The sequence below is a fragment of the Bos indicus genome, chromosome 4, assembly GCF_029378745.1.
Source record: "Bos indicus isolate NIAB-ARS_2022 breed Sahiwal x Tharparkar chromosome 4, NIAB-ARS_B.indTharparkar_mat_pri_1.0, whole genome shotgun sequence".
Lineage (NCBI taxonomy): Eukaryota > Metazoa > Chordata > Mammalia > Artiodactyla > Bovidae > Bos > Bos indicus.
The window spans coordinates 33,930,684-33,947,153 of NC_091763.1; the positions used below are offsets into that span (position 1 = coordinate 33,930,684).

Consider the following 16,470-nt stretch of genomic DNA (forward strand, 5'->3'; position numbering starts at 1 on the left):
GGCTTTTTAAAAATGATTTACCTGTCAGTGGGGCTGTGAAAGTTCTTTTTTGTATTATCTAAGGACAGTTATAATCTGAGGTGGGAAACAGAAAGCAATGAGTGAAAGAAATAGTAAGACCAAATCACTTGCCTATGTACAATGTTCTCATCTTATGAAGTAAACTTTGGAAAACTGCATATTAAATTAGTTCCCAAATATTTGTAAATGATGAAAATTTATTCATACCTCTAATTTTCTCTGTCTTTCAAAAGTTTGTCACAATTGGCCACTTTATGTGATGTAAAATAAGTGTAATAGAATTAACTATATTGCACTGAGTCTCTGAAATTCTGGAAAAGCTTGGTGTATAGGTGGTAGATTAATGAGAACACACAGTGTTGCGGTGATGCGTAAAGGAAATCCGTTGGTGAAGCAACTATACTCCAAGATAATTAGCTGGTGTATGACCACCCCAAATAAGTATTAATTTATATTAAACAGCCTCTTTATCTATTTATATATTTACCACTACTTAGACTGGAGTACAAATATTCCAAATTAGTAATGACTACGAACTCAAAAGAGTGTGAACTCCCAGCTGCAGACAGCTGTGCTATCATGGAAGGAGAAGATAATGAAGAGGAAGTTGTATACTCCAATAAACAGTCCCTACTGGGAAAACTCAAATCCTTGGCAACAAAGGTAACAGCAGAATTTTAACCTGGTAATACTGTGTGTTTATGAGTAAGAGGCCATATTAACCCAACAGTAACATTCTTGCAAACTCTGTCATTCAACATATCTGTATCTCTGTGGTATTTATCTGATAGAAATACTTTTGGAAATACAGAAAGATGTAAATACAAGAATAATCACGGCAGTATTGTTTTGCTGGTTAACCAAGTAGAAGAAACTTTTAACACCATCAGGAAGTAGTTAAATTTCCATATATCAAAGTAGTGGGATGCTGTGCAATCCTGCAGCTGTTACAGATGGAGATGTCTGTGTGTACTGATATGTTAGTAGGTCCAAGGTCAGTGAAGTGAGAGCAACACATAGACTATCACATTTGTATTAAATGTACATTTATATTAGTATCTGAACAGGAAACTACTAATGGTAGCTGCATTTTGAGAGTTTTTAATTAATGGGTGTCTTTTGTCTTTGAAGTAATACAGTTTTGTAATATTTGAATCTATACAAAGATAATGTGTTAATAGTATTACAAAACCAAAAATTTTAGATAAATAAACGATCCAATGTTTATTTATATATTTTGTTTTAGAACAAGATTGTTTCATTTAGAGAAAATAAAAGTTATATAAAATGTTGAGATATTACCTTATCAGATGGTATCACATTCATCAGCTTTGAAATGAGTACTATATCCAAACAGATAACATGAAGCCTTACATATTATTTGTAAACACATTTTATTAACATTCTTCACCATTGACATAAAAGATAAAACATGCCACTTCACTTTTGCAAGATTGAAAATAGAATGCAACATGAAAGAAACTGCATTTCAAAGGATTTTCAGCAGGCAGGGCATGTGGCAAAGATTACATTTATTGCGAGTGTTTTAGTAATCATTTCCTAATTTAGGTACTTAATATATCATAGGGGATCATTTAAAAATAAATGAATAAGCCCTACTCTCCTTATCCTAATGGCTATTTGATTTTGCTTATTATGCTGGTTTATGGAGGGTACTATTGCTAAGGGACAGTGACTGTACAGTGATTGTCAAGAGCTGAGAATTTATCCTATTTATAAGCTAATAAGTGAGCCTGCTATGATTTCATGGATACTTTAGAAGATATAGAATTTCTGATCAGAGAAAAAGAACAGTTTAAATGGTCATAACAGAAGCACTAGCTAAAACCTCAGCATTTATCCCAGTTTCAAAGCCTCACTTCCTACAGATGACTCTTGGTGGGCTGCATTATAGGCAAGGAACCTATAATGAACTTGGGAATCTAAATCTTTTAGAATGGGCAGCAAGCATCTCTGCCCTTGTTCCTAAGAGAGATATTATTGTGCTGGACAGTTTGCATCCCCATTCATTGCTCTAGAGGGAGACACTGTTTTCAAGACTGTACGTGAGCTTGCCCTTTGCTCTGGAAGGATATAACATCTTCAAAGTTCGCTTTCTATATAAAGACCTTTGAAAAGTTAGTCTAGAACAAAGGGAAATCAGTGTTGTAGTCATAAGATATGCAGAAATGCCAAAGAACCAAGGAGAGTTGTCTCCCAACAAAATCCAAACCTTCTTAGCAGTTTGCATTTGCTAATCCCAAATTCCTAATCTTTCCTTCTCCTCCTGCCCCTCATCCTTGGCAACCACAAGGTTGTTCTCTATGTTCCTGTTTCATAGATAAGTTCACTTGGGTCATATTTTAGATTCTACATATCAGTGATATCATATGGTGTCTTTTTTTTTATGACTGACTTCCATTTAGTAATTAATCTCTAGTTCCATTCATGTTGCTGCTGCTGCTGCTAAGTCGCTTCAGTCGTGTCCGACTCTGTGCGACCCACCAGGCTCCGCTGTCCCTGGGATTCTCCAGGCAAGAACACTGGAGTGGGTTGCCATTTCCTTCTCCAATGCAGGAAAGTGAAAAATGAAAGTGAAGTTACTCAGCCGTGTCTGACTTCTAGTGACCCCATGGACTGCAGCCTACCAGGCTCCTCCATCCATGGGATTTTCCAGGCAAGAGTACTGGAGTGGGGTGCCATTGCCTTATCTGCATATTGCTGCAAATGGCATGATTTCATACATTTTTAAAAAATATTCCATCTTTTTAAATTTACTAGCTACCCACAGAGTGAGTGTGAATAACAAGTCAGTTTTCCCTCCAGGAATCTACTCTGATTAACCAAGAGTAGACTGATTTTGAAAAGGTCCTTGCAGTTGTTTAAGAGCTACATGATCTATGGAGGATGTTTTCATTAACAGTTAAATTATGACCACTTAGGACCACTCCTAGGGTACAAGCTATGCTGTTTCTAGGAGAGAAGTTAATGTCTGGTTCTCACAAAAAGTATAGCCCTGTAGGTACACTTGGTGCCAGTGGAAAGAAAGTATTTATTTATGATAGGGATACCAAGTGGAATCTCTTTAGCTAGGCAGCACTGGTTGATAGTGCCTGCGACCTTGCTGGCTTATAAACCTTAGTGTTTCTGATTCACCTGACAGCTGTGTCTCTTCTTTGTCTTTGGAGAGACTGCTTGAGGACAGTTAGTCCAGCTTTTCCTGCTTGCCCATGCCGCAGACTGGGTGGTATTTGTCCACTCCATGGGATGATTGAGTGATGGGAATGGACATGTCGATTGTTTTTATTTTGGAGCAGAAGCTGGCACTGTACCAGCTATTTCTGATACTTTTCATTAAGTTTAAGGGAGAATGGCAACCAAATTGTGGTGAGAGCATCTGCTGGATTTGGTAGACAGTAGACTGTTAAATCTAAGGCACTTGCAACAATTTGAGAGTGGAACATTTTCCTTCATAGGGAGGTGAAAGTGTAACTTTTAAAATTAAAAACCTTTGCATCTCTCAGGGTGTAAGGTAACTCCTTCCCAGGTGCCTCATTATCAGACTACACTGTTGATCCTCCACTGCCACAAATCAGTTTGTCCCATTTCAGTAGCTGAAATGTCCCTTATTTCTATTCATCTACTGGAGTTCTGTGCCTATGAACATTCAGGTCCAGGAAGGTCAAGGGCTTTTAAAAACACTTAGGGAGACCTAGTGTGTTTTGTCGGAGAAGGCAATGGCACCCGACTCCAGTACTCTTGCCTGGAAAATCCCATGGATGGAGGAGCCTGGTAGGCTGCAGTCCATGGGGTCGCTGAGGGTCGGACACGACTGAGTGACTTCACTTTCACTTTTCACTTTCATGCATTGGAGAAGGAAATGGCAACCCACTCCAGTGTTCTTGCCTGGAGAATCCCAGGGACGAGGGAGCCTGGTGGGCTTCCGTCTCTGGGGTCGCACAGAGCTGGACACGACTGACGCAACTTAGCAGCAGTAGCAGCAGCAGTGTGTTTTGTACCTTTGTCCAAGTGGGCTACAGTAGAAGTCTTTTTCTTTTAATTGGAGTGTAGCAGCTTTGCAGTGTTGTGTTAGTTTCTGCTATACTAACAAAGTGAGGCAGTTATACATATACATATATCCCCTCTTTTTTGAATTTCCTTGCCATGTAGGTTTCCATGGAGCAGTGAGTACAGTTCCCTGATCTGTAGTTTGTTCTCATTAGTTATCTACTTTATACGTAATAGTGTATATATATGTCAATCCCAGGCTCCCAGTTCATCCTTCCCGCTCTTCCCCACCTCGGTGCTCATGTTTGTTCTCTACATCTGGGCCTGCATTTCTGCTTTGCACGTAGGTTCATCTGTACCATTTTTCTAGATTCCACATTTATGGACTAATATACAGTATTATTTTTTCTGACTTACCTCACTCATGGATGACAGTCTCTAGGTCCATCCATGTCTCTGTGAATGGCACAATTTTGTTCCTTTTTATGGCTGAATAATAACCTATTGTATACACATACCACATCTTTACTGATTCCTCTGTTGATGGGTGTTTAGTTTGCTTCCATGTCCTGGTTATTGTTTATAGTGCTGCAGTGAACACCGAGGTGCATGTATCTTTTGGAATTATGGTTTTCTCCAGGTACACACCCAGGAGTGGGATTGCTGGGTCAAATGGTAGTTCTATTTTTAGTTTTTTAAGGAACCTCCATACTCTTCTCCATAGTGGCTGTATCAGGTTACATTTCCACCAACTGTGCAAGAAGGCTCCCTTTTCTCCACACCCTCTCTAGCTTTTATTGTTTATACACTTTTTTGATGATGGCCATTCTGACCAGTGTGAGGTAATACCTCATTGTGGTTTTGATTTGTGTTTCCCTAATAATTAGTGAGGCTGAACATCTTTTCATGTGCCTCCTGGCCATCTGCATAGCCATTTCTTCTTTGGAGAAATGTCTGTTTAGGTCTGCCATCCATTTTTTGATTGGGATGTTTGTTTTTTTTCTGATATTGAGCTACAGGTGCTTTTTGTATATTTTGGAGATTAATCCCTTGTCAGTTGCTTCATTTGCAGATAATTTCTTCCATTCTGAGAGATGCCTTTGTCTTGTTTATGGTTTCTTTTGCTGTGGAAAAGATTTTAAGTTTGATTAGGTCCCATTTGTTTATTTCTATTTTCATTCCTTTAGGAGGTGGGTCATAAAAGATCTTGCTGTGATTTATGCCAAAGAGTGTTCTGGCTGTATTTTTCTCTAAGAGTTGTATAGTGTCTGGCCTTACGTTTAGGTCTTTAAGCCATTTTTAGTTTATTTTTGTGTATGATTTTAGGAAGTGTTCTAATTTCATTTTTTCACATGTAGCTGTCCAGTTTTCCCAGAACCACTTATTGAAGAGACTGTCTTTTCTCCACTGTATATTCTTGCCTCCTTTGTCATAGATTAGGTCACCATAGGTGTTTGAGTTTATCTCTAGGATTTATATCCTGTTCCATTGATCTGTGTTTCTCTTTTGTGCCAGTACCATCATGTCTTGGTTACTGTAGCTTTACCGTATAATTTGAAGTCAGGGAGGTTGATTTCTCCAGCTCTGTTTTTATTTCTCAGGATCGCTTTGGCTATTTATGATCTTTTTATTTCCTTACAAATTTAAAATTTTTTGTTCTATTTCTAAGAAAAATGCCATTGATAATTTGATAGGGATTTCATTGAATCTGTAGATTGCTTTGGGTAGTATATTAATTTTCATAATATTAATTCTTCCAAACCAAGAACATGGTATAATCTCTCCACCTGTTTGTGTTGTCTTTGATTTGTTTCATCAGCATATTATAGCTTTCTAAGTACAGGTCTTTTGCCTCCTTAGGTAGGTTTATTCCTAGGTGTTTTATTCTTTTTGTTACATGGCAGGAGTATTGAGTAGGGTCTCTTGGAGCACAGCAGAAGAGAAAAGAATGCAGGTAGGTGGGTAGTGACAGGCTAAGGAGAAACTTCTGGGAGAAGTTGGATTTTCTTTGGTTTCTTGAATTTAGAGCTTTAAAAGATCATTTTGTATGCCTCTTTATTTAATGCATGAGTAAACTGAGACCTAGAGAGTTTCACTTTGTCCAAGAGAGGGTGAGGTAGGAATTAGGAACTGCATCTTCTGAGTTCCAATTCAGAATTTTTCTTTCTACATGTGAGTGGTTCAGGACTTTTTCACAACCATTGATTGACAGCCAATGATGTGTGAGGCCTTGGGTCATTTTATGGGAATTAAAAAGTGATAGGATTCCTGCCATCAGGAGATTCCAGTTAATTAGTGATGTTAACCACATACACATATGTGTGTATATATCCCACCATATCAGTTATAGGAGCAAAATCCCCTGTGAAGACAGAGGACATGGTGACAAAAGCCCTATGAAGCAAACATGACTGTGTAGAGGGCTTCCAGTGTTTTACTTGAAACACTACCTGGACGATAACCAACAGGTCTCTGCCTCCCCTTCCTGAGAACAGGTTGAATCAGATCTTCTCAAAGCAAGGCCACAAAAACCTCAGCGTTCCCTTCTAGTTCATGGTTGATGTCTAATGCTCTTTCCTATAAATACACGGTGAGATCCTTGAGGGCAGGCATTTTATATCCCGTAAAGTCTAGTCCATGTTCCTGTTCCTGCAACATATGGATGTTTAACAAATATTTGGATTATCGATGGTTATTCCTACAAAATTAAGGCTGGGATATGTGAGACTTGAGGTAGATTCTCCTAGAACCAGTGGGTTAGGGTGCTACAATTTGCAGGCTGCTCTCCCAGGGGTTTGTTGCCTGGGCAGAGGCAGGGAAATGGAATATGCTGGTCCGCATTGTGATTTTTTTTTTTCTATAATTCTGACCATGTAGCCCTAAAGTTGATCTGAAGTCTTGGACTTCTCTGCTCAAATGGGAGAAGACACAAAAGCAACCTGATTCATCTTGACAGATACTCAGAATCTATTTCCTGTTATTTTCTCATTTCACTTCTCGGTTTTATACACATATCCATGTGCACCCAGGACTGATCTGCTTCATATTTCTTTTACTTTTAAAATAATCCTAATTCTTTGCATCTTTATTCTCCTCAACAGCATAGTCCCTCCACTACATTCTAGCAGCCTTTGGAAAGCTTTTTCCAGCAATGAAAACATTGGGAGATACTTCACTACTTACTTTTCTCCCCATTAAAGAAGAATAATTTATCTTAATAGATTACATTTTTTGAATGCATTATAAAACAAATTCCATCAATGATATACTTGCACTCAAATTTTGATTTATTATCTGAGATGGCTTGTTTTTAATATCTTTAGTAAACATGATCCCCAAAGATTTTCCTAAAACTTATCAGTGAACCCAAATGATCTTATGTTTTATTTATGTTCTCTTTATTTCTGCTCTCCTTTTTTCTTATTATTTACCCTATGTTATCTTGAGACTATTTAGCTTACTATCTACAGTTTACATGAATAGGTCATCTATTTCAGCACTCAGATCAGATGTCCTCCTTGGAAGGGTCTCAGTGAATTTCTTCATAAGGATCACAGCTGTGTCTTTTGGTATCTATTACAGTCATGTGTTTGCTTCTATTTCGGATTGTGTGTCTTTGGGGTAGGCATGCTATCTGTTTTACATCTGCTACCCTCCCCTTTAAATGTAAAATCCCAATTATGAGTGGCTGGTACATACATTGAGCTGATTTCAAAACTTACTTTCTGGGTAGGTAAGATCCTAAAATCTTACTGTAATTTTAATGAGTTGTTTTTGTCTTTATATTTTCCACCCATAGGAAAAAGAAGACCATTTTGAATCTGTTCAACTGAAATCCTCAAGATCTCCAAATATATGAAAAGACAGTGCTGTAGCTGTCAGACTAATGAACAAAGAAACCCACGCTCTAGTTTTACAGAACCATAGTTTAGAGCCTGTCCTCATATCCGGCACATTGGTGATGTTACAGAGGAGGGCCACGCCACTGAGAAGGGAAGGAGGTTGAAGTGTTAGATTGCCTTATCACATGGTCAAGTGTCTTGCCAAAAATAAGAAAGCAAATGGTTTGAGTCTCAACTGAAGATGAAGCTCAACTCAGGAAGAGATTTATCTGTATATACACATAACTCAAAACCAAGGTTAAGCCCACCAGTGCACTGCTGATGCATGCCATATAATTAATGGGTAATTTTTCTTCTTTATAAATTCTATATAAAAAGTGTGTTTGGAGGGCTAATGTGAGCATATGCATTGTGATCCCATGTATGTCTTTTCTTTGTTTATATTTTGGGGAAGATTTGAAAAATTTTTTAAGGTACAGTTATTTTTCCCATTATTTATTTTCCTGACTGACCTTTAAACATGTTTTCTATTAAAAATGATGAACAAAGAAAGACAATAGATTTTTCATTTTTCCATAGGGTATCCTTCTTGATTTCAGGAGCCTTAAGTAAGCAGTAATTCTTAATGAAGAGTCAGCATGTGTTTGGGTTATCTAAACTTATAATCGCCTTTGAAATTCCATCCTTGTTGGAACTGGTAAGAAGGGCTTTTTAAGAAATGGGATTCTTAAAAAAAAAAAAAATATATATATATATATATATATAAAGGCAAAGAGAAGCTTAGACTTTCCCCTAATAAAAACAAGCTGACACTATCACAGAAGTCAAATGGCTTGAAACAATTTATGTAATACTTGAAGTATAATTTAGAATGAATAGGAAAGCTTTTTTATCAAATCACTTGCAAAATCGTGAGAAAAAAGTGGGATGGCTTGTGTATCAGTACAGATAACTGTACAGAGCTACTGGGATAATTTATGGCCTCCCCAAAATGGCAGTGGGTACATTTGCCCTGTGTCAAGCATCAAAGGTTACATGCTAGGCCGTAAGGATTATTACTTCCATGGAAGTTTTCTTTTTAAGTTACTTAGAAATTCAATTTTAGAATATTGCATATATCTGTATTCAAAATAAGAATGTTGTCGTACCATAAGCAGCTATGAAATAAGTATTGTTGCTCTTATGAAAAAATGATCCAGATAATTGTGGTATTTTCTCTAATGGACAGGTTATACTGATATTAGCAGGAATTGAATATTTGTCGAAAGAAGTTTGAACGAAGCTGGGTATGACCAATTTTGTGTAAAACTTGTTTTAAAACTAGGAAAGAGGGGAGTTTCCTGACCATATATAATCTAAGGTGATCTTGTTTGTTTTCAATAAACAGTGATCTTTATAGGTTTTAATCCAGAGTTTTAAAAAGATTGGTAATTGGCCAGTGAGGTAGGGCACAGGGACAAGTTTGTTAAATGTTTTGCCCCCAGTCTGTCAATGAGGTATGCCTTGTAATTTTTGATTCAGCAGGTCATCCTTAGTTTTGTGGCCAATGAAGGAAAAATAAATACTTGAATTTATTTCACTGGTGGGTAAAACAGTGGACCATTGTGTTACTGTTGAATGAATGTTTGTTTTGTGTATGTCACTACTGTTAGATTCGTGAGTATAAGTGAGGTGGGCTTTGTTGTTTTTTGTGAAATTCACAGAGGATATTGCATTACATAAACCTTTTCTACATTTAATTTCTTACATTTTATTATAATGAAATTATTTTGACATTGCTCCTTTTTATCCTGCCATCACTGCTGGTGAGCCATTCCCCATTATGATCAAAAATTAAACAAAAGAATAAAAATACACTTGAAATACACCCTTTCACAGGAGCCCTGGCAAAGTTGTGCAGACTGGACAGAGTCAGGAAGTTTCCACATGGTCACCTGCCACCTCTGTCTTCATTTTTGCTGTGTTCAGCATGTATGTTCTAAGCCATAGAGATAATTGGGATTTGCTCACAGATAGCGTCTTTCTTCTCTTGTCACTGGACTAAAATCTCTGACATGTCAAAAATGCCTTAAATTTTAATGAACTCTCAGAAAATATAGTTGGTATTGAAAATTTTATTTATTTTATTTCTTATTTTAGATATTAAATAGATTTTGGCAGCTCAGTCCCATCTTTGGAAAGAGCTGACTTTTTCATTTGGATCCCAGTGGATTGTCATTTTATTTCAACCACTGAAGAAGTATGACAGAAGGTATATTATGAGGAAGATATTCAGACGAATTCTGGCTATAAAACTTACTTTATGTCTTGCCTTTGCAAAGCTCAGTGTAATGTTGAAAGGCATAAACAATCACATTTCTGACTTTTAATTGACATTTGTTAAAACTTTTCCCTTCTAGGTGGTAGAAGAAGCTATTTGTTATTTTTCTAAAAGGCAGTTGTGAAGCCTTAAATACTCCATTAAGTCAGCTATCACCTATAAAATCTTTTAGCACTCTGTCAAAACATATTTAAATCAGTTTTCCACTGAATGAGACCATATCTTCCATGGATAAACCATATCATATCATTTAACAATGTTGAGCTATTTGATTTGTATTCACTTGATTTAAAAGATTGAACTTTATTTTTATTGACTTTTCCCCTCTTTGATCACTAGTAATCAAGTCCTTTTCAGGATTAAAAATGTTTCACAGTATTTTTGTGTAGATTTTTGTCATTATTTTCTTCCCAAGGAGAGAAAAGGTGATTTAAATGGTTATGTGGAAGGATTACCTGTGTCTAGTCATTTACCCTCTGGGGTAGTTCAAGACAAATCTGGTCAACTGTCATCTGACATCTGTCAGTAGAGCTACTTCCTGTGACTCATGGTCATTCCTGATGGGAGGCTAATATGCAGATCATTTCTCTCTTCCTCATGAATGTAAATTTCCTGAGAGCTGGGGTGGGAAGTTGATTTCATTGGCAGTGTATTGTTCACATTTATAAAGATAGGTAGAGTAGAACTTCTTCAGAGGATTTATATATCCTCACATCTATTTCCTAGTGACCATGAACATTATCTAAGGTTTACATGACCAAGTTCTAAATTAAGATTGCTCTAAGAAAAGGACTCAAGGAGGATAAACCTAAAAAAATACCATCACCTGACTTCTTCTTTGGACACTAAAATGGAGTTCACCTTCATAGTAAACGGCCAGAAATTACACTTTTGCTGAATTTTATTTTGGTTTAATGTTTTCAGATGAGTTCATTTTAGAATCATAAATGAAGTAAAAGATGGGGACAAATAATTGAAAATTAATTGATATTACTATTACAATTGCTATTGATGGATATTACCATTGCAGTTGTCTAGATCAGCAGTCTTTTTCTGTAAAGGGTCAGGTAGTATTTTCAGCTTTTCAGCCCATGTGGTCTCTGTTTCAGCTCTGCCCTTATAGCATGAAAGCAGCCACAGATAGTCTATACACAAATGGGTATGGCTACATTCTGATAAAACTTGATGTACATGGAAATTTGAGTTCATTTCAATTTTACTTGTCATGAAATAATACTTTTGGTATTGTTTCTCCAATTATTTAAAAATGTAGAAGCATTCTTAGCTCACAGATTTTATAAAAACAGATGCTAGGCTAGGATTTGACCTGTGGGCTGTGGCTTGCTGACCATTGTTTTCCATCACTACAACCCACAGGCAAAACTATTTGGAATAACTTATTTCCACAGATTCTTTGCCCTTTAGGAGTTTACACCTTCAAAGTTTCTCAAGTCTCTAGAGATGATCAAGAAAAAAATAGCGCATTACCTTCCCTTGGTGATTTAATCACTCACCAAAGACAAAGCCAGATACTCTTCTGAGTTCCTTTTATAGTTCTGGGACTTGATTGTAGATATTGATTAGGAAATGATAAAACAAGTGAATTGGTTCAAAGTCAACCAGTAAGATTGATTTAAAAGCCTTTCCTCATTGTGATTTCTATAACATTTATTGCTAAGGTAACTAGATTTGGAGATAATATTCAATCTCTTTGACAGATTTATTTCAATTAACTATTTGGAAGTAACATATATTGATGTATGAAAGTAGTGTCAGCCTAGATTCATGAGCTCTGGTGCTGGATAGGGTTCCCTGGCAGCACTGGAGCATCCATTGCATGTATTCAGGCCACGTACACCTCAGTCCACACGTATTTACCAAATCCTATTTTAAGACTGACTGAACTGCAAAGGACACTTAGGATTCCTTTAATGACTGGTGGCTCAAGAAACAGACCTCCAATTGCCTTGAGCAAAATATCCCAGTTAGGCTTTTCATTTGCTGGAATTTTCCTCATCTTATTAATAAAGACTCCTGGATGAAGAATACTAAATAAACAGCTTGTGGATATTGGTAAATTTGGTTTTGAAGGGAGTAATATTCCTTTTATCTTAGCTAACCATCTAAGGGTTTCCATCCAAGCCATCAACAGATTTCAAATGACCATTGCTTGGGTTAAATTAATGAGTCCAACCAGTGGGAATGATGCAAATCTAAACTTTCTTTCACAGTGCAGGAGTGATAATTGCCTTATTCGTGGGTTTGGGCCTTATTAGGACTGTGAAGGTTTTGATTTGTACTGATGTTCCATCTTCCTGGCACCTCATTTTATTTTTGCTTCTCTGTGGCCTTTTGCCACAGAGCTCTGACACCCCAAACTATCATGGTGGCTACATGGATAAAGCAGGGGGCTAGCTGAGAGGAACTGTGGGGTTGAAGTCTGCAAAGACACTGGCTGAATTACCTCCTTTCTCAGCCACTCTCTTAATTTGTCCTCTGTGTGATCTGCAAACCAGCTTGCCTCACAATTTGAAAATGGGACATTTTTATGTTACTGTGAGAAATCTGAGTGGGCAAGTAAACATTAGTATTTAAACTAGAGAGGACACAGAGAATTTCAAAAGCTGTAAACACTCAGGAATCCAACAAAAATTAACCATATCGTGAGGCTCTGGTATGTTTTTTTTTATGAGTGGGATACATCATTCTGCTTGAGTTCCTTGCATTCAGGATGTTTTTGCAAAGATGGATCAGCTTAGCAAGTTTTATATTCTGAGAGAATGAAATGTTGTTACTGGAGTTAAAAAAAAAATCAATCCAAAACCTATTGGTTTGAAATGGCTCATGTAAAAAGGATTTTATAGTTGCTATTTTCCATACATATGCTGAATGCTCTTTAAAAAATTACTTCTAGGGATCACATGTTAGGGTGTGTGCATTTGAATAGGAAACACGGTTCATGGCAGGGAAGAAAAAAGATGAGAGCTGTCAGTCAATGCACTTTCAGTGTAAAGACAGGGAGTGAAATACAGTGACCACAGATCAAAACCTGTCCTCAGAAACACCCACTCAGGAGTCACCCACAACCTAATTGTCTTGTTTAAGAAGATCCAAGATCAATTTGATTGTTTTAGGCATCAGCAGTGTCTCTGAACAACTCACCTGATATTGCCTTGCTCGGCCTGTCAAATCCCATCAGTGGACTGAGTTTATTTTCTCTGCCATCAGCCTTGCCTCAGCCTTGATTTTGAGCAGGTACTCATTCTGAGCACACCTATCTAGCACTCCTGCCAGTTTCAGTCACAACAGAGTTCTTTTTTGACATCTAGTGTCTTTTTTGACAACTACTGTTACCCAATCTGCCACACCCACCCCCTCCCATCCATGTTCTTTGAGAATTTAGAGACTGTTTTGCACTGTTGTCTTTAAGCATCTGGTGAGTTTTGGACGCATTGATGAGGGTGCCGCTTCAAAGGCATCCAGAAGGAGGAAGAGAATTGCTAACATGGGACTCCTCAGTTTATTTCCTTCAAGGCCAGTCATGTTGGCTTTCATGCACCTACTCATTATTTCTGGATATTTTAAAAATAGTATCAGTCTTGATTATCTAGGCCCTGGTTATTTAGCCTGTGGGTCCCTCATAGCCTCCTCTTCCTTCCTCTCACTGTCTCCCTCAGTGGCAGTCTCCTCATTAGCATATTTTCCAGTCTTGATGCTTCTTAAAGGCAAGTACTTGGTAATCCTCTTTTTCCCTGTCATGAGTTGAAGCATGGCCCCCTAGAAGTTACACATCCTAATGTTACTTCATTTCAAAAAAGGGCCTTAGCAGATGCAATTAAGGATCTTGAGATAAGATCATCCTGCATTATCCAGGTGTACCCTAAATCCAGTGAGAAGTGTCCTCATAAGAGACACACAGAGGAGAATGTGACATGAAGACGGCTGCAGAGATTGGAGTGATATAATTTCAAGAAGCTGACTGCCACCAGAAATTAGAAGAGGAATGGGACAGATTCTCCCCATAGCCAATAAGGTGCAGCTGTGCAGAGTCAATTTTTGTTGTTTTAAGCCACTGAGTTCATGTTAAGTTGTCAGATTAGTTACAGGAAATGAATACATGCTCTGTCCATGGTATCTGGTGCAGGACCTAGCAGATAGTTAGATTCTCAGTGATTTTTCTACATTAATAAATGATTTATTACTCAAGGACTTATCAGGAGAAATAGGACAGTACTGGTAAGAATGACCCCATTTTAGCTTATCCGTGCTTTCCCTGTGTGCTCCTTTATTTAAGTTAGTAAAATATTCAAGTTTAGTGACAAGTCTGTGTGCTCCTAAACATTGTTCTTGGGACTTTGGAAAAGAAGATATCCTGCATTTTCATTGCCTCATTCAGCTGTGAACCACCAGAGTGATTTTCCAATGGAATAAGATGCTTTTCCAGGCTCCTTGCTAAAAATTTAGGTGGTTTTGGGAAATGAGAGCCATCAAACCTTCCCTGACAGGTCAGTTTTGGTATTCAGAGGAATACAGGAATGGAAGAACTCTCTCCTCACCTCAGAGACCTATTTGGGCAAATTCTGGGCTGCATTGCACATGTGGCTTAAAGAAACCAATAAGGGTATTATTGTCTGGCCACTGTAATAACCTGATATTTATGGTGTCATCAGTCAAATTCTGATCATGTTATCTGCAAAGATCTGCGAAGAAGTCTAGACATGCTTACAATTCTCTTACAGGGTAAAACTTGTGTTCAGTGTATCTATTAACAGATGTAAAGAGAAGCATAGTTAGATAATTTCCTCCAACAATAAAATAGAAATGGTCTAAATCAACATAGTCAAATTAACTGAAATGATTAAATAAGAACAAGGCCATTATCCACCATGCTGGAAAACCTTGAAGGTTTTATTCTCAGTATCTTTACATTAATACAGATGCTTTTGATTTTGTGCTGAGAAAAACAATCTGTTACACATAATGTAACTTTAATATACAACATAGAAACTCATCCTAAATTAGTTACAACAAGGGCCTACAAAAAACTTCATAGGAAAAAAGGTTATCTAATATTGCCACCATATTTTCTAACAGACTGACCCTGTCAGACCCTGTCACCAGTGCTCAGCTCTGTAAACAATGGGTTATTTCCAGGTTCTAAGGAATCATTAATAATCACTAAAATCAGTCTAAAAAGTTCTAGCACATCACTATATACTGTACAGTCCTTAAAAATAATTTATTGTACTGTTTCTAAAAAAAGGTACTAGGGGTATTCTTTTGCTGTTTCCACATTCTGGAGCTGCACATGAGCACTTTCATCTAATATCCTAAAAACACGACAACTGAACTGCAATTCACAATCACAGAGATGAGGTGGTGGAGTCGAGGACTTCCCGGCCGTTGCACACCGTCGGCATGTATGTGCTGGCAGAGGCTGGAAAACAGAGCAGGACAGAAAATTCTGCATTAGTCAAGGGGGCCATAGAGATACTGGCATGGATAATTCTAGATACTAGTTAAAATTAAGTGGAAAACTCATTTTAACTTGGCTTTAGAAAATGCTAGGTGATTTAATGCTGCAGCAGGTCAAGTTTCAAAATGTGCTCTGCACAAAATTAGTGTGTATCCCAGATCTTACCTCCACTAATGTCATCAGATCAGATCAGATTAGTCGCTCACTAATGTCATACCTCTTGGAAAGAGTTGATAAGCATAATCACTGTTGAAAGAAGTCACTTGTGGGTTTAAAATTAACTTTGGTAATTTCCAAACTGGTTAAAATACAGTGCATAAAATTGAATACTCATGGCAATTTACTTAGATTGTTAAATTAATTATTTTCAATACCTTAATTAATTTTGTTCTCTATGGACAGGATGACTCTGTAGACCCAAGAGTCATCTGTGAACCCACTGCCTTTGAGAATGGTTTCATGTGTTTTCATTCTTCAAGTGGATAACCTCAGTGATAATTCTAGTGAGAGCTGAGTTGTAAGAACTTCAATTTCATAATAGTTTGCAGAAAGAAAGGCATTTCAAAGGGATGATGCTCTCATTAGTGACAATAGTGATGACCGTGTCAGGGTGTGAGTATAATATGGATACAAATATTCATTCTTTTTATGGGTCATCATTTTCCTAGATGAAATTCCTAGCTGACCTTGTTTTGAACATTTTTTGTGTGTGTGAGAGAGAGATATAAAGACAGCTAAGTTATATTCATGTCTCCCTGAAAGCTTTTTCCTTTTATCGAATGAGAACAAAAGCAAGTCCCCCC

General features: G+C 37.3%; 2 protein-coding genes across 7 annotated transcripts in view; one reads left to right on the forward strand and one right to left on the reverse strand.

Moving 5' to 3' along the window:
• Positions 1 to 10,569, forward strand: part of ELAPOR2 (endosome-lysosome associated apoptosis and autophagy regulator family member 2) — a 221,111-nt gene extending 210,542 nt beyond the window's left edge. For all 6 annotated transcript variants that reach the window (XM_019958586.2, XM_070787651.1, XM_070787649.1 and 3 more), the window contains 2 exons: positions 519 to 684; positions 7,829 to 10,569. In XM_019958586.2, the coding sequence (XP_019814145.2) occupies positions 519 to 684; positions 7,829 to 7,888 (226 nt within the window). In that variant the 3' untranslated portion in view covers positions 7,889 to 10,569. The remainder of the gene's footprint in view (positions 1 to 518; positions 685 to 7,828) is intronic.
• Positions 10,570 to 15,078: 4,509 nt separating this feature from the next.
• The window catches only part of GRM3 (glutamate metabotropic receptor 3), a 252,423-nt gene continuing 251,031 nt past the window's right edge, over positions 15,079 to 16,470 (reverse strand). The window contains exon 6 of the mRNA XM_019958587.2: positions 15,079 to 15,628. Coding sequence (XP_019814146.2) covers positions 15,555 to 15,628 — 74 coding nt within the window. The 3' untranslated portion in view covers positions 15,079 to 15,554. The remainder of the gene's footprint in view (positions 15,629 to 16,470) is intronic.